Source organism: Psammomys obesus, unplaced genomic scaffold (genome assembly GCF_907164565.1).
Source record: "Psammomys obesus unplaced genomic scaffold, mPsaObe1.curated_primary_1811, whole genome shotgun sequence".
NCBI lineage: Eukaryota > Metazoa > Chordata > Mammalia > Rodentia > Muridae > Psammomys > Psammomys obesus.
In genome coordinates, this window is record NW_026596034.1 from 28478185 (window position 1) to 28500491 (window position 22307).

Here is a 22307-nt window from a genome sequence, read left to right on the forward strand (position 1 = left end):
GCTTCTATTTATTTCCCTATTGCTGTGATAAAACACTTTGACAAAAACAAGGTAAGGGAGAAAGAGTTTATTCTGGCTCACAGTTTGAGGGTACAGTCATGGTGGTGGGGAGTCCTAGTGGCAATTGGGAACATTACACCCCCACACAGGAGAGAGCCAATGGTGAATGCTGGTGCTCAGCTGGCTTTCTCTGTTGTATTTAGTCAAGGACCCAGCCCAAGGAAAGGTGCCACCAATCTTGAAGGTTTTCCATCTCAGCTAACCTGCCTGCCAAGCATGCCCAGAAACTTTCCAAATCTAGATGCTTCTTCACAAGTTTGTCTGGAAGTATTCCTTCTAGATCACTCAACCTGTGTGTCACAACCCCCTTGGAGGCTGAACAACCCTTTCAAGGGTGTCACATATCAGATATCCTACATATCAGATATTTACATTATGATTCACAGCAGTAGCAAAATTACAGCTATATAGTAATGGCAATAATTTTATTGTTGAGAGTTACCACTACATGAGGAATTGTATTAAAGGGATGCAGCACTAGGAAGGTTGAGATTCTAGATCCTGACAAGTTGACAGCCAACACTAACCATCACATTGGCAAAGAAAACAGTCAATCCCAGAAGGCTGTGGACCAGAGGGCAATGGTGACTGATGATTGCTAATTACTGTTTTTCTCAGCATTTCTCCGAGGTGGAGAAACTAAGAGACAACAATTTAGATGCTGAAGCCCCAACAGGAAAGGCAAAATGGAGGAACAGGAAGGCAGCCTTAAACCTGGACCCTCCGATTGCAGGGATTTCGCAGTTTCTAGCGATGACAGTGACGTAACCAAGTATCAGTATGGTGGAGTATTATGAACATATGTTTTCAGCAGATGAGAATTTGTGACTCAGCTCTCTGCAGGGATGGTCTCTGGGGATACTCAGGTTGATTAAGGGTTTAACTATGGGAGACAGAACATAACTAGGATGGTTTTATTTAATTAAAAAATATGTCTTATGTTTTTAAAAATTCATTTATACACTTATTTAAATTATTTAGTTACTCTTTCGGAAGGCTTAGATAGACACAAATGTATTTGATGGCTTTAAAACACTTAGGAAAGGCTGATAAAATGATTTGTTGGGCAAAAGCACTTGCCAGCAAGCCTGATGATCAGAATTTTATCGGTGGGATACAGTTGTTAAAAGAGAACCAATTCTTGAAGGGTTCTCTGGCCTCCATGTGCATGCTGGCACACAGGTACTATACACCCATGTGAACACACACACATACACAACACACACGGCATACGCAGCATACACACAACACACACATATTATACACACACATACTTACACACACATGCCCACCCAAATGCACACATACCACACACACATACACACATCCCACACATACATACACTATATCCCAAACACACACACTGCACCACACACACCACATACAGCATACACACACAATGTAGTGATAAGTAATATACAAAGCATTCAACAATTTATCTTTTATAAGGAAGATCAAAAATGCAGCTGTAAAACATGATTTAGTTTTTATGAATACCAACCTATATTTCCTTACTCTTTGAGCATGTATCTTAAGCAGTGTACCTTAACACTAAAAAGGAAGCAAGCGTGCTTAACTGTTTGATGAGTTGTGAGTTAATCAAGATAGAAATATTGATGTTCATAGCTTTACGTAACACAAGCTTCCAAATTTCCGTTTTTTCGTTCTTCTCCTAAACATGGCAGGTGTTTGCAATAATGCTGGGAGAGAAGTTGTCAGCATTTACAGAAGGGCTACTTAATAGTAGATAAAAGTAAGTCCTGTGTTGGTGAGTAGGGTTTGAGTGAGCAAAAGCTACAGTCCCAGTGGAAATGGTGGTGATAACACAAAAGTTTGAAAGTCAAAAGGAGAATGCCCAGTCCTTCATGGGGACCTGACCGATTTGACGTTGCTTGCGTTATTCCATTACTCTGTGTCTCCAAACACTATGATTCTTTGCCTCTGAATTTTTTTTTCTCCTCCAAGATAGATTGCCTGCATGCCTCACCTCCCTTTCTACAAATCCTCCACTAAATGTTCTGTCTGCTACTTGCCTGAATTCCTTGGCATCGTGTTTAGTCTTGGCTCTGGGAAGGAGCTGGTAGCTGAACATTTATCGTAGAAAGAGATGCGTTTAGCTAGGGGAAACTTTTTTTTTTTTTTTACTGTAATATTCGCTTCAGGCATGAAGATTTTTCAGTATTATTTCTGTAGTCTTCAAATAAATAGGCAAGCCAGTAAATGGAAGAGAAAATATAGACTTCCCGATAAATCCTAAATCATGACAAAGGAGTGCTATACCATGCCTGATATCTAATAAACAGCCAGAACAGCTAGTCTTTTTTGGCCAATAAATATATGGAGACAAATCAGTGCCTTTATATAACATTTCAGGATGCTTTGATGGTTTAGAATTAATTTTATTTCACCATATTAATTACCAAAGTTTATAGTTTGATGCTAATTTGTTTTAAAGGTTATTTTTTTTTTAAGTTGCAAGTGGGAACTCACTCTCTTCCACGATCAAACATAGACTGATGGTTTCTATTCCAACAACAATAGATTATCCACTCAAGACTGAAAATAAGGGGGCAGAGAGCAAGCACAGCAGTGAGGAGCTCTTACTGAAGGCCTGAATTTGGTTCCTAGCATCCACAGAAGGTGGCTCACAGTGCAATCTAACTCTTGCTTCAGAAGATCTGATGACTTCTGGAAGCCTGCATGCATGGGAAGCAAGTAAACCCGTGTAGGCACGAACACATATTCAAAGAATAAGTGCATAGCAGATATTTTTAAATGTTGTAAAATGGTGTTTTAAAGGAGATTTTTAAAGAAAGTATTTTGTAAAGATAGTTCCTTCTAAAAAAAATCTGTCAGTTAGTAGTACTGTATCATATCAACCTACTTCTGTCTGTGTCTGTTTCTACTTATTCTGTCTTCCTGTTCTATCTCGGTCACTCTTCTCGCATGTCTGTCTTCTATCTGTCTCAGTCTCCTTCCTTCCCTCTCACTCCTCCACCCCATCTTTACTTTTCAATAAGGAAAGAAGGAAGAAGAATGCTCTAAGATGTGAGGAGATGATTCAGCCCTCTCACTTGTCTTTCAGATGGAAGTCCTCGGAGCTGGTGGGTGGGAAGAACCAACGAAACGCAGACCTACTGGGGAGGCTCCTGGCCTTTGCCTCAAAAGTGCACCTGTGGCTTGGAAGGGAACTGCATTGATGCTCAGTATCATTGCAACTGTGATGCAGATCGAAGCGAATGGTAAGTTTCCCATCAATTATGTTTTGATGACACATGGTATGGTCATTCTAACTCTATAGGTCAAGAAAGAAGACTTCCAAAGATTATTTTTAACAATGGACCATGGATTTTGTTTATTTTATTTATTTTTTATCACATGAAAGAACAGAAGCATCTATTACATGAGAGCTATGATTCTCTGGAGTTCCTTTTCAGTGGTTAATATCAGTACTGTCTTCTATTTCTACAGTAAGTATGTAAACAGTTACCAAAGCACATCAATTTAGGCTATAAACTTAAAAAGTACAGCTTTTTAGATTTTAAAGTAGTATAATTCTGAGCAACTACTTTAGCATGTAGTTCTTTTATTTTTTTAAAGAACAAATGTTATATGGGTAACAGCTTCAAAATGGGATTTTATACTATTTAGGAATTTGAATGAGTAATTTTTTTCTAATCAGAAAATAAATCCTATGTATGTGTCCTTTTTATCTTAAAAACTTTAAATGAAATCTTTGTCTTTGAGCACAGGCGGTACACATATATTACTCTTCTATATTGTTAATATCCACGTCTCTTTACCCTACATGTCAGTTTTATATTATTAAGCAGCTGGACCTGAAGACATTTATTTATTTTTAAAAACTTACTCTGTTTTACAGTTACCCAATACGATATGTTCTGACCCACTTTCCCCTTTAACTGCCCTGATTCTCCATGCACATGTCTTCCTCCCAACTTAGTCTTCATCTTACCAAACAAACAAACAAACAACACCTATTACCAGTTAGTCTCTTCCACATGTGCATGGGTGTGCAGCCGTCCATTGGCACATGGGAAACTCCCGTGCAAGGATGGGTCTCTTCCCCCAGAAGCTGTCAACTGCTCCTCAGTTAGGGGTGGAAACTTTGGAGTTCCTCAGGGCCCCATGTGCACTCTTCCTCAGTCCCTGCTGGAATGTTCACAGGCTTGATCGGGTGCAGGTCATTACAGGTGCTGGGTCCGTGAGTCAAGAGCCATGTCATGCTGAATACAGCTCTCTACAGCACTCCTCTCTTCCCTCTGGCTGTTACATTCTTTTCTTACTTTCTTATACAGTATATTTTGATCATGATTTTCCCCTCTACTCCAAATCCTCTCCTCCCTCTTCCTAGTATTCTTTGAGCCTTGATGGGGGGATGTTGGTAAACACGTCCTGCTTAACTGTCGACTGTTCTGAGCACTTTGAAGCGTCTACAACCTGGATTTGAGAGCATGACTGGTTTGACTAGAAGTTGTACATACATTTCTGTGATCAGATGCTGTTAGGTGAACTCATTGTTTTTATCTTGTAAATGATGTTTGTTTGCCTGTCAAACATCATGGTCATAATAATGCCATATACATGGTTGGTCCATGAATTTTATAATATTTGCATGTATGTACAAACACATGCTTGTACATGTTCTTAGAACAACATGGAAGAAGAACCTGTATGCAGTCTAGAAGGACCTCGAGCTGTGATTGAGATTTTAGTTAATTTTATACAGAGACTATCATGTCTTTTACTCAAGATCTAGATAGTTATAATATTTTTCTGAGTCCATAAAAACATAGTTATATGGAAGGTTATTTATGTATAAGCAGAATGTAATCTGAGAAGTTTGAAACTCTTTATATTTAAAAACTAGTTTTAATTAGCCATGTGTTCTACAGGCACTGGGAAACTATTAGTGGTTATTTTTTTTGTTGTTGCTGTTAAAAATTGCTAATAACATCCTTACACACCTAAAATTACAGTTATCAGTGTGTGAGCAATTTTTGTGAAGATGGTAAGAAAAGTCTCTAGAACTCCGCAGAGATGGCAGATGAGGACACTTGTTGCCAAGCCTGATGACCTGATGTCAGTCCCTGAGATCCCTTGGAAGAAGGAAAGAACCAGTTACTGCAGATTTCCCTCTGACTTTCACACACACACACACACACACACACACACACACACACACACACACCATGGCACACATTCCCCCCAAAAGAGTTTAAATAAATAAATGTAATAAATAAATGCAATTAAAAAATAAGTATTTGAGACCAAAGAGATGGCTCAGCAGTTATGAGCAGTTGCTGCTCTTGCAGAGGACCTTAGTTCAGCTCCTGTCAGCCACCTGGGAGCTAATAATTGTAACTCCAGTTCCAGGGAATCTAATGATCTCCTCTACCCTTTAAAGGCACCAGGTACACTTGTAGTGGATTTTTATACAAGAAAACAAACACTTATTACATATAATAAAACATGATAATTCTCTCTCTCTCTCTATATATATATATATACATATCTATAATATCATATGTTAAATATGATATTATTAATTATATATAATAATATATTATTATATTAATATATAATATCATATAGTAAAGGGAAGGGTAGTGGAATCAAACATAGACAGGGCCTTTCATGATTGGTTAAAAGAAGAGAACCAAGTTGGGTAGAAGCTACAATTTGAATCTAGCTTCTTTGTCCTTTGCAGACACCAGTTGCATCTTTTCATTAGGAGCTTAAACTTTAAGGCAATACTATATAATCTTTATTTTTATATTTGGCAAAATGTATCAGGAGGCAGAGTGTGGGGATTCCAGAATGACTGAAAATTGAGGTGTAGGATATTATGCAGATGAAAGGAAGCTGGTTTTGACGAACTTGCCCCATAACCCCTGCCTTGGACCTTCAACTTCCTTTCAAAGTGCACGTGAAGGAGTAGAGATTTTAGGTCCAAGGAGAGAGCCATGAAGAGAAAATTGAACAAACAACAGGGCATTCCCACGGTGACTACTGAAAAAAAGATCTGGATTGTTTGGTCTCTGAGATAGGCTTTGAAAATCCTTCAATTTAGAGCAGAAGTGGCAAAGATTCACATCTTACTGCAAAGACATGTCCTCAAATTGAGAGGGAAGACTAGGAAAGCCAGAGTGAGGCAGACCTAAGGAGCCCTGGAGTACAAAACCATACTCTGTTTAAATGCCCATGGGAAAAATAGAATGTTACTGAACAACAAAAATATAGTACCTCTTGAGTTATCACCCACATTACCCAGAACACCATATACATTGCTGGATATTCAGGAAAGTAAACTTTCATCTAAAATCAAGGCATTGAATGAGGTTATTGTAAACACAGTCTTGGCCACATTTTAAAATTTGCAAGTGAAATCTTTAAAGCTAACATTATCGGCATGTTTGTAGATGTAGAGGTAAAAATGTGAGTGAATAGGGAACTTAAAGCAAATAAAAGTGAACTATTCCAAAGGACAGAGTGCATATTTCAGAATGGCAAATTAACATCTGAAATGAAAGTATTCATTTCAGGGATAACAAATATTCAGGGATAACAAGAAATCACATCAGGTAAAATCTCCAGTATTTAAGAAGAAATGAAGAGCACTAGAAATTATTATAAATTACCCAGTGTTAAATTAGAAAAAATAAAGTTCACTGTTCAGTTGCATTGAGAAGTTCACAATATGCATTCAAAATAGATTTCTGCAATGCCACAAAACAGCTTGTGTGTGTGTGTTTCTGTGTGTTTGGGGTGTTAAACAATCTCATGGAGAGCTTCTGATGTTACATAGTGTTATATGACATAAAATGTAAGTAGACTTATATAAAATGGATGCATTTTATAATTCATCAAGAAAACATTAATATACAAGCAGTAGAGTGTATCTCAAAATGAAAAGAGAAGAGAGAGAGGCTTGAGTATAGAGGAATGTGGAGTGGCTCAACAAGTACAAGACAGCAAGAACACACACACACACACACACACACACACACACACACACACACACACAACGTGCAAATAGACCATAGGAGAAAAAAAGGAGCGGACAGTAAACACTGCCTAAAAAATGTACATGCTACGTGTCAATAAGATAGCCATGTCAGTCAAATAAATACTTGAAAAATCTTTACCCGTTAAAAAAATATAGCCACTGTTCTATTTTTGTCTGTTTTAGAAATAGTGATAAGGACAGCTTATTATCATCTATCTATCTGTCTATCTATCTATCTATCTATCTATCTATCTATCTATCTATCTATCTACACACCTACCTATTTGTTTTCTTATTTATTTATTATTAATTCCATTTATTTTTTGAGAATATCATGCATGCATGCATATTATGCATTCTGGATTTTCTTACCTCCTCCTCCTGTCCATTCCTCTCCCCTATAAGTAAGTCTCTTTCCCACAATCATGTTTTTTTGTTTATTTGTTTTTGTTTTTTCCATTTTGTTTTGTGAACACAAGGTTTCACCACAGCCATCTGGGTGACCATGAGTTTGGAACTGTCCACTGAACCCCAGTGAAGTCAGCAGAGGGGACACAATAAAGACAGTGACTACCCTGCCCTGGAGTCCACCTAGGCCAGTAGTTGAGCATTCCATAGAGGGGGAGTGGCCTGTTGAGTTGAAAGAAAGGCATCCACTCAAAAAGCCAGTGTACACTAATCTTAATCTATGTTATATTTTTGTAGTCTAGACTTTAATGTCTACAAGGGATACTAACATCTTGCCATATTTTGTATGCTAAGATGAGCAATTTTGGATTTGTTTATTTATTTTTTTGTAAGTGTCCAAACTTAGTAGGAAAGTCTTCATTTAGAAGTGCTGGGAAAAATCGTTGCTTATTTTAGAATGATGATCATCATCATAATTGAAGTATTTTGTTGCTGCTCCTGTTTATTTTAGGACCAATGACACTGGATTCCTCTCCTATAAGGAACATCTGCCTGTCACTAAGATAGTGATTACAGACACCGGACGCCCACATTCAGAAGCTGCTTATAAACTGGGGCCTCTGCTCTGCCGGGGAGACAGTAAGTGGTCCCAGTGCATGAAATTAGCAGAAGAAAGTCTGATTGTTTAAGCCTCACGTGTTTATCAAGGGATTATTGACTCACACTTCTATCCAGAAAACCTATGAGGTGGATTATGCAAATTTATTTTATTCACTGTTTGCCCAGTGGAGGTGTGTGGGGTAGAAGGAAGTACATATGTCACCATGCTCATGTAAGGCCAAAAGGCAACTTGAGGGAGTCTGTTCTTACCTTCCAGTGTTTGGGTAGCAGTGATTGAATACGGACCATGAGACTTGGCAGCAAGTATCTCTCCCATCAACCATCCTTACTTTATGAAAGCTCAAAACACCATTGGCTGCCCAACTGATTGGTCCATAAATGCATCCCAGCATCCCTAAACTTCTCTGTATCTTTGTCAACTTAGAAAGAATCAGTGCTGTACAAAATGGTTAAGGATTCATGTGTACTTCCTACTGGTAAGCCTGGGGTAAGATAAGAACATCAATAGAAGCAGATGTCATTTTGATCAAACATATTTCAACCTTTAATCTCTATTCTTTTTTCAGTTTATATGTGTGTGACTTGACTGTCAAACAATTGGACTTCTGCTCTGTGTATTCAATGTATTATCATTCTAAAGTAGGACTTTAAAATTTGGAAGTAGTTTATTACATGCCACATACACACACAGAGCATGCCCCCCCCCACATATCTACATATATATTTTTTTAAATCAGGGAATGAAATGAGCAGAGATTTTTAACCTCTACCTCTTTGAAGCCAGTTAGCTTAAAGGTAGATGCATTAGTTATACATGCTCCTAGTATTTTTTAGAAATTAAAATGGGCACAGAAAGAAATATTTGTTTGCATTAAAAGTATACCTTAAATACAATTTTATTGTAGGATCTCCGTGGAAGAAGGAAAGATGTAAGCTTCGGAAGATATAGGGAGATGCACAGCAAAGTTGCTTAGTTAAAAAGCAAAGATGTTCCTGGCCTATAAACATTACATACGCATTCTATAAAACTGCTATTCACCCGCCATTTCTGGTGTTCGTCAGCTCTAGCCCTGCCTCAATCCCACAATCACATGAAGATGACATAGGGATGTTTCCTGGAGGGAGGAAATATGAGCGGAGAGGTGAGGTTGTAAACTCAGCATGCACTGGAGGAGTAGAGCAGTATTTTGTGCCTACAGAGGAGTGCGTCTGTACAGCACTTGCCCTGTCCCCACGAGCTTGGATAACAACACTGCAGTAACTAGCCAGGCCCCCCTCTTATTACATGTGCCGCAATTGCTGAGACTTAGGTGTGCTTCTACTGAGATCACGACTACTTTAATCCCTTTTGATGTCTTTCCTCCCTTCCTCCCTTCCTCTCTCCCTCCATCCCTTTTTATTTTTTCAAAGAAAGATTTTTATTAAAAAATACATTTTATTTAATGTGTGTGCCTGGTGTGTGTGTGTGTGTGTGTGTGTGTGTGTGTACACACCACATTAATGCTTGTTGCCTGCAGCGGCTAGAAGAGGACTGCAGCTCTACTGGAATGTAGTTACTAGTTGTGAGCAATGGTTTTGATGCTGGTAACTGAACCTGGGTCCTTCCAAAGACCAATAAGTACACTTAACTTCCAAGCCATTAGGCCCAACGCTTAGCATTTCTTTACCTAAAACTCTTGCAGAATATGTGAGCATACACATACACACATATCTACACACATACAAATATACCTACACACTCAAACACATCTAAACACATCCACAGAGAGCCACATAGATATGTACTATGCATATAAACACACTGATGTGCATACTTTTTACAAATTCTAATTGTGCCTTGGAGTCCATACTCTATCTGCCCTCTCCCAGTTGATATTATAGTAAATGGAGACATGTCTTGCTTGTCCCAGTTGTGGAATGTGGGCTTCATGCGCTGGGAGAGGTCAGGGTTGCTGACACATATTTTACAGGGCACTAGACTGCCACGTGCAAAAGATTCTAGAGTCCAAGTGTCTATCCCACTAACATTGGTGAACTAGAATTTGAATATTACGATTAAGGGGATATTGAAGAAAGCAATCTTAGCAACATAAATATCTGAACTGTTTGTTGTAGTCTGAGGCTTGCTAATTCTGACCTATTCATTAACCTGGTATTGAATACTTGCTCTTCTTGCCTCGTATAGTTTGTGAGGTAAGGCTCGTTTTTACTTCGAGCTTTGTCTTGGGTTTTCACGGTTGCAGCAAAATATCTTGACAGAAATAATTCGAATGGAGGAGTGTTTGTTTGTTTGTTTGTTTGTTTGTTATTTTTCTTAATTTTCCTAGTTTCAGTCCGTGGTCAGTTGGCTCTCTTGCTTGGTGCTGCAGTGAGGGGAAAAGTCATTGCAGAAAGGCAAAGAAGAGAGGCATAAAGCAAATTTGCTCACCTTATGGTGGCAGAAAGCATAGAGAAAGAGGCAGAGACAGAAGTGGGTTAGGCAGAGAGAGGAAAGAGCTGGGGTACTTGATGCACCCTTTGAAGGTCCGCCACAGCCGTCCACTTCCTCGGCCTAGGTTCTCCTTAGTCGATCTTCATCTCCCAACAACATGGTCAAATTATGATTCCACCAATGGATTAACTCACTGACTAACTCCCAACCCTCCTCATCCATTACCTTCGACTTATTGTTTCCAGGTCAGTGGTTCTCAACCGTTCTATTGTTGTTACCCTTTAATACAGTTCCTCGGGTTGCGGTAACGCCAGCCTTCAGAAATCATTTTGTGGCAACTTTATATCTGTGATTTTGCTACCGTTATGAATCGTAATGTAAATACCTGATATGCAGGGTATCTCATACGCAACCTGGGGAGGGGATGAGACCACATGCTGAGAACTGCTGTCTAGTTAAAGACCAACCCTCCAACACAGGCATCTGAGGAAGGCACTTCGCACTCAAACCAGAGCAGAGCCTAAGGACTAGTTCCCACAAAAAAGCCTTTTGTGAAATGTTCTGTCACAAGATCAATGACAGCAGAATAGTCTCGCTCATTTTCAGTATGTGGGGATCTGAACACATAAAGTTGCAATGTTCCAGCCAAGTTCAAAGTGAATGGCACACAGATAAAGGCCCCTGTAAAAGGGGGCTTTGTAAGCAGAGGAAGGGAATGAAACATCACCCCGACATTATCGGGAGTGGGCTTTGGATAACTTAGGGCTTAAAATAACTGAATTCTCCTGATTCAGTTGAAAGCACAAGGTGACCGGCAATGTGACCTTTGATGTGATGCAATGAAAAATGAAAGGAGGAGGGCTCAGGCCAGGCAAGACTTGGTTGGGCTGGGGCTTAGGAAAGAAGGGAGTCCTTGTTCTATCGTGGGGCATCTTTCAGCTTTGTGCCGAGGAGTGGGATAGCTGGGTCTTGAGGTATAACTATTCCCAATTGCCTGAGAAAGAGCCAGATTGATTTTCAAAGTGGTTGTACAAGTTTACACTCCCACTAGCAGTGTAAGAATGTTCCCATTTCTCCACATCCTCTCCATCATGTGCTGTCACTTGAGTTTTTGATATTAGCCATTCTGATGGATGTAAGGTGAAATCTCAGAGTCATTTTGAGTTGCATTTTCCTGATGACTAAGGATGCTGAGCATTTCTTTAAGTGTTCCTCCACCATTCGATATTCCTCTGTTGAGAGTTCTCTGTTTAGTTCTGAAATCCATTTTTAATTGGATTATTTGGATTGCTGGAGTTTAAATAGCAGCTTTATTCATAATAGCCAGAATCTGGAAACAATTTAGATGTCCTTCAACAGAAGAATGGATAAAGAAATTGTGGTACATTTACACAATGAAATACTACTCAGCTATTACAAACAAGGAAACCATGAAATTTGAAGGCAAATGGATGGAACTAGAAAAGATCATTCTGAGTGAGGTAACCCAGAACCAGAAAGACATGCATGGAATATACTTATTTACAAGTGCATATTAGCCATATAATTCATACTACAATCCACAGACCTAAATAACAAAGAGGACCCTAGGGAGGATGCTTAATTCTCACACAGAAGGACAAATAAAATAGATTCCTAAAGCGGTTGAAGGGAGGGAACAGGATGGGATCTACCATAATTTTCTCTGAAAGACTCCACCAAGCAGGGTCCTTCTCTTACAAGCATGATGGCCTAGAATGGTAAAACTGATTTTTTGTGGCAGAAAAAAAAAGCCATTAAATGCTGTTATCCTTAATTACCATGATGTTAAAACCTTTGTCTTTATTTATGTTGCTCTTTTAATGACACAGTTTTAGGTGAAGCAACAATAGGTAGTGTTTTAGTTAACCGGTTTATTGTGTGTGTGTGTGTGTGTGTGTGTGTGTGACACATGTTAGAGAATCATTTGACAATGTGAAAAAGCTTAAAGATTTTGACAAACGCATTAAGCTACAAAATCATCTATATAAAACAGATAATATTTTCCTCACTTGGTAATAGTTCCCTTTTATACCTTGCTAAAATTCTTTTCACCCAGACACCCTTGCAGAAACATCTTCCTTTTCTATTACCATAGTTTTGACTTTTCCAGGATCTCTTAACAATGGAAACATTCAAAGCTGTTGTCTTTTACATGTGGATTCTTTAATTTTGCATAATGTGCTTGATCCATACATGTGGTTGTGTATATCTATAGCTCACCCTTTTTGTGTGCTTTAGGAGACCTTTAATAAAACCAATACAGAGTTAATGCCTGCAAGTTCTTGATTTTTATCTAAAAAAACATCCTAAGAGAGGAATTATTGTTTCATATGGTGTATATAGGTATGACTAACATTGTATAAAATGCAGCAAAGGGTAGAGGTGGTAAAATCATACCTCAAATACCAAACTCATCAAAGGACAAACATTTTAGTATCATGGTAACACGTTGGCTCTCCAGGAGTGTTCTAAAATCTTTAGAAAAGCAAAGTCTCTCTGTGTGTATTTGCATGTGTGTGCATGTATGTGTGCATGTGTATGTGCATGTGTATGTTCAGAGGACACGTAGTATCAGTTCTCACCTTTCCTTTTTGTTGGGTCCTTGGTTGTTCTCTAATGAATAAGCCAGGAAAGCCAGCCTGCAGGCTTAGAGCAGTTCTCCATCTCTGCCCCTCACCTCACTGTAGGAGTGCTGGTGGAGACAGATGCCTGCCGTCATACCCAGCTTCCTCTGGGTTCTGTGGATATGAACTCACACCTGCGTGGTAAGGACGTTACCGACTGAGCCCTTGCCTCAGCTCTGAGTTCTAAAGTCTTGCTGAACATACACCCAACTTTCTTTTACTTCAGACACAAAAGGGCTAAACGAATGATCTGAGTTTACCAATGCGCAGAGAGCTGAGAAATGTTCAGTCTTGTGCTTTTATGTCTCCTTGGCCTCCCAGGAGCTGGGTGATGTCTCTGAATTTGTCTTAACACTGACAGCCTCTAGACCAACAATTCTCTAGGCCCAACAATTCTTCTACATCAGCATACATTATGCCAGCGCTCTGAAGCTATTCCGATAGCTTCTCATTCAGGAGGCATGGGGGTGGGTGGGTAGAGCTTTTTCCAACCACCGTCTGGAAACTTCCAGTCTGTGGGCCTATCTGTTTAGTATTGTCCTAGGCCAGTATGGTTCACAGGCTGGTGCTCATCTGGCAACTCTGGGTCCCAGTCAATGATGAGGTTGGTTCAAGATGCAGAGTATGCTTTCAGAATGATTTATGCTGATTGGACAGAGAAATTTATGTCTCTTGAACAGAGCAGTAATAAAAAAAATGGACTAGAGAGGGTGGTTTTTGTGCTGTTGCTTTCCTCATTCTGTTTTTCTAGCAATTTATTTTTATTGTAGTCATACAGACACATCAGTTCATGATGGATTAGGGTGAGAAGGGGAAAAAAATCAAAAGAAAGCAAGCATGTTTTCTAAAGATTAGCTTGAGAATCCCAGCTAGAAGCAAGCAGTTGGCTCCAGTCTGAAGTAGTACTGACAGAGCCTGGGTATCCCAGTGGTCCTTGCAGTATCTTCAGAATTCCTTTTAAATTTTCAGGAGACAAAAAGTAACTCAGCTATGATGTGCAAAGGACCTTGTCTCCAATAAGGTGGAAGGTGAGGACTGACACATTGACACTAGAAGATGTCTTCTGACATCCAAACACACACATGCATACACAGACACACACAGACAGACACACATGCACACGTGCAAACTGAGATACACACAGACCCAGACGCAGACACACACACACACACACACACACACACACACACACACACACACACACACACACACACACTTTGCTTTTCTAAAGATTCTAGAGCCCTTAAGGAGAATACAAGAGTTACCATGATGCTAAAAAATCTTTGTCCTTTGATGAGTTTTGTATTTGAGGTAATTTTTTTTACAAGCTCTGCCCTCTGTTGCATCTTACAATGTTTCTCTCTCTCTCTCTCACACACACACACACACACACACACACATACACACACTCACACACCCAGCACAAAGAAATAATATGGATAGTCTGCTGTTCTTTGAGTCCTCTACAATACAGAACCTCCTTGAGGAATGCCATTCAGCTCCCTTTCTCCCTCATTCTCATTTTCATGAAAATTCCCCCAACTTTTTTTTACTAAACTCTTTAAAGACTCAGATTAATACCTTTCTCCAATGAAGCCTTCCTCTCAGATCTCTTGAGGGCATAGACCTCCTGCCCTCTGATGAGGCAAACGTTGAATATGTTAGAAAGACTTATTTTTCATACAGCTTTTGATTATGCCAGAGCCCTCAAGAGCGAAGTCCATTGCTCATTTATTTTTGTGTTTCTGGTACCTAGTACTTGACTATGACATGAAAGGTAATCAATAAATAGCAGTTTGTAGAAGAATGAGAGCGATCCATCATACACATCTAAAGAAATCTATACATGGTTTGTGAATTATTGGTAAAGAGCAAGAATAAGTTATGAGTTTTATAAGCAATTTAATGATAAGCAGAGGTGTGCATTCCATGAAAGTAGTTTAGAAGATACAGGAAGACTGATTCTGACTTTTAAAGTTTCTCACAGCACAAAGGACATTTGGTTCCACCTGGGACATTTGCTTAGAATGAGCCTGAGCTGTGGCTGTCAAAAACCCTTTCAGATAAGAACATGAATGTATTTTAGTTCTGAATTTTATTATTATAAATTTCTTTATGTTTTAAATTCTTTTTGATTAGACCTTTGAGAATTTTGTGCGTTGTATTTTGATCATATTCACCCTGTCCAGTTCTTCCCAGATGTACTCTCATTTCCTGCCCACCGACCCAAGTTTGTGTCTTCTTGTTTTTGAAACACACTGAATCCTAATTGTGCTTCTCATTATTCTTCTGGTTTTGTGGTCATACAGTGGAGTGTAGGGGGACCAACCAGGGCCTGTCCCCTTAAAGCCGGCTGGCTCTCTCCTCCCCTAGTTACCAGCTTCTTAAGCTGAGGACGGGGCTTTGTGCCCACCTCCAGTCTCCACTAGGACAAAATCCCAGTATATACCGTTTTATCAATCCTTTGAGAACTTCAGGCATGTATACAGTGCATTTTGATAACATCGCCACTTATTCACCACCACAGCTTCTCCTACATCCTTCCACTTTCCCTCCCAAATTAATGAAATTCCCTCCCACAATTTGTGAAAAAATCCAAGCCACTGAGTCTAACCAGTCCTACCTATTTCCACACAGGTGTGTGGCTTCCACTTGATCACGGATAACCTAGCAAGGACCCCTAAAAGGAAACCGGCTCCCCATCCCCTAGCAGCTGCCAGCTGTCCATACCCCTTCAGTACTCCATGTGCCCCTCCACCTCCGTGCTGGAATGTTGACTGCCTCAATTCTGTGCAGGCTACTGCAGCCCTAACACAACTCTGCCGGAAATGTGTTTATTTATAAAACAGAAGTATTTTCTGCTTTTCTCATTTCTTGGAGGAAAATAATGGTTTTTATGGCCTGCATTTCTTTGTTTTTTTGTTTAGAAAACAAAAAAAAAATCATTGCTAACCAGGTTTTGCTAGCTCCGCTATTCTTATGAGGTGTTGCTTATGTTTAAGCATTATTCCGTAGTCCTATCATTAAAGCCGCTCTGTTCTTGAATGTTGTTTTTTTATTTTGATTTATTTCTTCTTGAATTCTGTTGTCAAGTAGTTGTTGTTTTCTTTTATTTTCCCTCTAGGATGCGTGAATGCTATCTTTCCCGATTCTGCACCTGCTTGAGAATAATTGTCACCTTAGGATTAGTAACAAACCGCCGATTTAGTCTTAACATCTTCTCATTTTTTTGGCAACAGCTTTACTGAGATGTGACTCACATGCCCTACAGTCACTTTTTTAACATGCACAGTGCAGACATGTTCAGTGTGCTTATTCATTTTAGAGGGATGGCCGTCTCCACAGCCAGTGGGAGAATTCTGTTTATCATCTGCAAATTAAATTTGTGTCCACTTTCCCTTCATTCTCGCCTCAGACATGTGCAGCTACTGTAAAAAAAAAAAAAAAAAAAGGAAAAAATCACTCTACAGGCTTGCTTATTCTATTTCATAGATATTAAAACAAAATGCATATGGTTGTTTTCACAATATTCCAAAGTTTATCTGTGTTGATGATGTATCAATATCTTGTTTTTATGACCAAATAATATTTCATTATAGGAGTAGATAGAAACATTTTAATCCCTTTATCCATTCGTTATTTGTTCTTTTTTTGAACAGTGTGCCTATGCTCCTATGTGATTTTGAAGCTGTTTTATGGACACAGATTTTCATTTCTCTTGATCTTGTATCTAACAGTAGAATTGATAAATCCCAGGACATACCCACAGGGTTCATTCCATGGGAACCACTGAAACATTTGGGGCCAAGCTTCTGGACCTCCACCAGCTTTGTTTACGTTATCTTGATTGGGTTGCACTGAAGAATAAAGCCACCTTGTTGTCCATAGCTGCTCATCTGTCTTCAGTGTATTATGGAGCAGGTTCTGTTTCTGAAAGGCTCCTGTGTGCTCTCTTCTCAGAGTTCCTTTAAATTTAAGAAGATTGTCTGTAGCCTCAACACTATTAAAAAAAAATAACAAAACACTGTCTAGGCTGGATATATTTTCTTTGCCTGCTCAGAAGTTAGTGTACAGTCTTTTTTTGTTGTTGTTGTTGCTACATTGAACACTTTGGAGAAATCTGGGATCAAACAAAGTTTGCCACTTTAAAGGTGACTTGCCCTTTTTTGGTGATTGCTTGAAGGAGTAACTGTATTTAAAGGTCATTATTTAATAAAAATGCACCCAAGTGTTATACACTTGATATTTTTCTCTGATTCAGATATGATGGGCTCGAAGGCTTACATAGACCATGTTTTAAAGAGTTTTTACAAATGTTCTAAATTTCTCTTCTCAATTACTATTTTAGCACTGAGTCGTTTAATCCCTTTTATTAAACCTTTCTTCTCAATTGTATTGGAGTGTGGGGAAGCACCATAAAACCTATCAAGTTAAGAAAGATCGTTGAGAGTTTCTTATTCTAAAAAATTTTTGAGTCTCAGAAACTCATTTTGTCTGCATTGACTGGTATAGTTGACTGAGATAACATTGCCCAGAATGCACGATAAATAACTTTGTATAGGTTAGATGCTTAGACTGGGAAAAAAAAAATATTGACTAGCGATTTGGTTCATTTACATTTGACCGACTTCCTTTCCATTTGGCAGTCTACCTATGAGCTGCTCAAAAAGGAGGGATCAATTCCTTTTCAACACATAATAAGATAATATAATTTTCTTATCTCCTCTATGTCTGATAATCCCCCACTCTCTATAAATTTTCATTTCAATGTTTATTTTTCACCTTATCTTGTTGGATTTTTTTCTGCTTTTTTCTTTTTTGGTTTCTTAACATTGTCATCCTAGCATCCCCCTCTTCCTTTACTTCTCTTCCTCCTCTTTGTTTCCTTATTCCTATCATTCTTTCCATTTGTTTAATAAAAAATTGAATGGATTTCTTGGAACACATAAAATTTAAACAGGTAGAAATATTCTAATCTTTCTCATGGTTGTGATGACAAAAAGAATGTGTATAATTTTCTTTAACAGATATTGATTAATAGCCCATGTTTACTATGGAAAGAGAGATGGGGAGAAGAGAGAGGAGAGAAAAAGGGAGAGAGAGAAAGAGAGAGAGCATGCTTTTGGCATGTTTTTTGGCATCTATATTCTCTTGGAAAAAGAAGACAATAATCCAGTAAAATATATGTCATGATAGATGCTAACAAAAGCTATGAAGGAAAAAAAAGCTATAAAGAAAATAAAAATAGAATTAATGTAAAAGAGCAGAGATTTTAAATGAGATGGTTGTTAAAAGATCACTGAGAAGGCACCATTAAAATAAAGACAAGCTCGAAGGAAATAAGAAAAAGAGGGTTTTGCATATATTTGTAAGAGTCTCAAAACAAGAACCCAGAACAGTGATGCAGACATGGAGATGTAGTTGATATAAGTTTATAAATGTATAAATTTATGTAACAAAGTGCTTGGGGCACAGTGAGCTAGTTGAGAATGGCAAGACTCAGACAGGAAACTGATAATCATAGTAGGAACAATTTCAAAACCTTTATTTTCAAATTCAGTGATCCTGGAGAATGCTAGGGAGTTTTGAGTGGAAGAATGTATGACTTATGTTTTAATGAGATTTAGGAGGGTAGGACCAAAGTAAGATGGTGGGCAAAGTCACATTATTAACTATGTTGAAAGATCATAGTGGCTTGGCTCCTATGGTCAGAGATGTGATGTGGGTATTCTGGAAAAGGAAGGGTTAATAAAGTTTACTGGTGAATTAATGTCATTTTCAGGAGAAAAGGTTAAGAAAATGACTAGGATGTGTGTGAGTTAGAAGCATAGAGATGACACTGGTTGAAATGAAGGAGATTACTTCCAGGGTTAAGAAGTTGTAATTATTGCTAAGGAGCTTCATTTTCAGATATCTGAAAGCCAAAAGGTCATCAGACCTGAAAGTAGAGATGTTGCGTTGTCAGGTTGAGCGTGAGTTCCAGGCTTCAGACATATGTTCACATATGATAAATACATTTACAACCTCAGAATATATCCCAGCATTATTGTAGGTGAAGATGTATGTAGCGGGGTCTTGGGATATTCCAAAAGTGATAAGTTGAAGAGGTGAGGATGAAGGAGGGAGAAAGAGTGGAAATTATATAATACTAGTACAAAAGGTAGAAAAGTGTTGGCGTTCTGAGATCCAAGTGTTTGCAAGGAGAAAGCACAGTCAACTATACTAAATGTTTATAGGTTCCATAAGGAGAGAATTGTAACAACCAAACTGAACAATGTAGAGATCATCAGTGACATTGACAACGGCTTGTTTAGGAGAGTTACTGGTCTGAGTGTGGGAGATTAGAGCCTGGAATAGGCTCAGACAACAGTGGGATTGATACAATGGGGAAATTAGTAATGGGTGGGAAGAAAGTAATATTTTGGAGTTGGTTTTGAAAGATGTGAGCATTAATAGCATGGTTGTACTGAAGGAAGAGACCAAGCTCAGACATCTTTGGGATAGGAACAGTTTTAAACTGTACATAGAGGGTGTAGAGTGTAGATGGTGATAATTGGCAAAAGAAGGGGTGAGGTGGGTGACTGGACACTGTCTCTTGGGATTTCTATTTTTATAAAAACTCAAGGATGAAAAATGGGATACTGTATGCTTGGAAACAAATCAGGTACCAAATCACTTCCCAAGAATGTGGGATTTGTGGAAAACATTAGTCATATATGGTGCTTGCAAATTAGCATGTATGTTCTCATTTAGTGTTGTGCTTTATCCAACAGATGTTTACGTAGGGTGTCCTTTCAATATATATATGTCATATATATACATGAAGCAAAGACTATCATTAAGTCGTATGTGCAGGAGTCATTAGGTAATAAACATGAATAATTTACTAGCTCATTTTTTTGTGATTATTGTCGTTGAAATGCTTCATAAAATTAATTAATATAGACAAGTTTCCTCTGGGCATAGGAAAAAGTATCTGTCGTTTCTGACTATAAATGTATTTAAAGGGCCAATATAGAATAATTAAAAAACAATGATGGTCTAATATAAAGTGTGTGTGTTTGCAAGTGCAGAAAGATGTTACTAGCTCTTTTATTTACAGTCCATAAGAATATTAACGATATTCTCAGACAATATTCTGAGTAGCAAATTATTTTTTATGTTAAATGTATGAATGAAGGAAGTTTATTTTCATTGGCACATGCTTGAGAGAACGCTCTTAGTTTGTGCTTTTTTATTAATTTTACTTCCTCCAAAGTAACTCTATTTCATGTTATTTGAACACCTGAGGTTGTTTATAAATGATCTATTGATGAATTATTTTTTCTCACATGGGTAACTGAACTCAAAGTCTATTGCATAACTGTATATGTTAATGCAAGGAGTTAATCAATATTGGGTAGACCAGATGTATATTGCATCTGCAATTTTATTATTATTATTATCAGAATCCTGCGGTTTGATACTTCGGTATAAGTTGCTTCAGATTAAAGAGGATATGATGTATGGAAGAATCTCTTTTCTGGTGTCTAACAAACCTTATCACTGTCCAATGTCACTATGACCTTTATAGGAACAAAGGATAAATAAGCAACACTAAATTTAAATGAACTTGACTTACCATGTTTACAATTTTATACATTCTTTTGCACCTACAATAAAAGTAGTTGGATGTTTACATCAAAATGTTATTTCTAGGGCTGAGGAGATAGTTGAACCAGAAAATGCTTGCTGTGTAGGTCTGGCTATGTCAATTCAATCCTGGCACCCACTGTGGAGACAGATAAAGACAGTTATCTGGGGCTTGCTGACCAGACAATCTCTTACAGAGTTTGGGCACTCAAAGATTTTCCTAGGATAGCTGGCCTATGAGCCTCAGGAATCTTCCTCCCAGGGAGACCCCCTGTCTAAAGAAATGAAGAGGGAAGATCCTGAAGAATGACAGCTTAGGTTGACCTTTGACCTTTTACTTCTGTCTCTATGGATGCTTTTTTGCACACACACAAATATAAATACACACATGCATGAATTCTATTCTTCCAGCCTCTTGTAAAATAAGATTGTGTGACTTGAAAAATTCAAGTATATACATATATATATATACATGTATATATATGTACATATATATTTATACATACATACACATATATGCATATATACATATATGAATATTTACATGTATATGTGTGTATAATATGCATATGTATGGACATATACATTTGTATGTATATATGTATACGGATATATACATACATATATGTATATACATATCTTTTTCTTTGTTACCAGTATCCACTTTTCCATAAAATTAATGTAAGGATAATAAGAAACATATGTGTAGATCATTTGTAAAATTCTTTGATTACAAAGACAATCTCTGCTCTGCTTTTGGAACAGGTGAAAATCATCCCACCTAGATTGAAGGAGTTGGAGGGGACAGCAAGGGGATTGTACTGTCTACAAGCACCATGAATAGCTTTGTTCTGTGTGTGCTGATCTATAGCCCACACACTACAATTCTCTCCAGTCAGATTTAGTTTGTTTCACCCTCATTTCACCCATATGGATATATATGGAGGTTCATAGACTGTTGAAAACAGTAACGGAAATGCTAAAAAAAAAAAAAAAATCAGTGAATCAATTAAACCAATGCTCAGGTTTTTGTGTTCCAATGAGGCAAAATGTAATTATTCTTGGTGTTATATTTCTGTTAAGAAATCTGTATTATCTAGCTATTTTTAATGGTCTATAAATACTTAGAAGATGCATTTGACTGATAAAATATTCCTCACTTCAATATTTTAATATCATATGTATGAAACTTACTTTTAAAAAGAGATTCTCATCACTCTTCTTCAATTTCTTCATCTTCCCAACCTTAAGAAAATATTAGTCCTCTTTCTAGCATTCTTTTAAAAAAGCTGTTCTGCTCATGAGAGAGCTAAAAGCTTAGTGACTTTTAAAAGAACACGCAGTGTTAAGTAATATTACATTCTAATCCCCTAAGGGGCTTTATAAAAATATTTACACAGGAAATCAGATACTCATTACACGCTCCTCTTTTATATAAGTATCTTGACCCTGATAGATACATATACATTTATATACATAT

General features: G+C 37.9%; 1 protein-coding gene across 1 annotated transcript in view; it reads left to right on the forward strand.

Annotated features, from left to right (window-relative positions):
* Cntnap4 (contactin associated protein family member 4) overlaps positions 1-22307 on the forward strand; it is a 255126-nt gene that overhangs the window by 221691 nt on the left and 11128 nt on the right. The window contains exons 14-15 of the mRNA XM_055621422.1: positions 3146-3302; positions 8010-8137. Coding sequence (XP_055477397.1) covers positions 3146-3302; positions 8010-8137 — 285 coding nt within the window. The remainder of the gene's footprint in view (positions 1-3145; positions 3303-8009; positions 8138-22307) is intronic.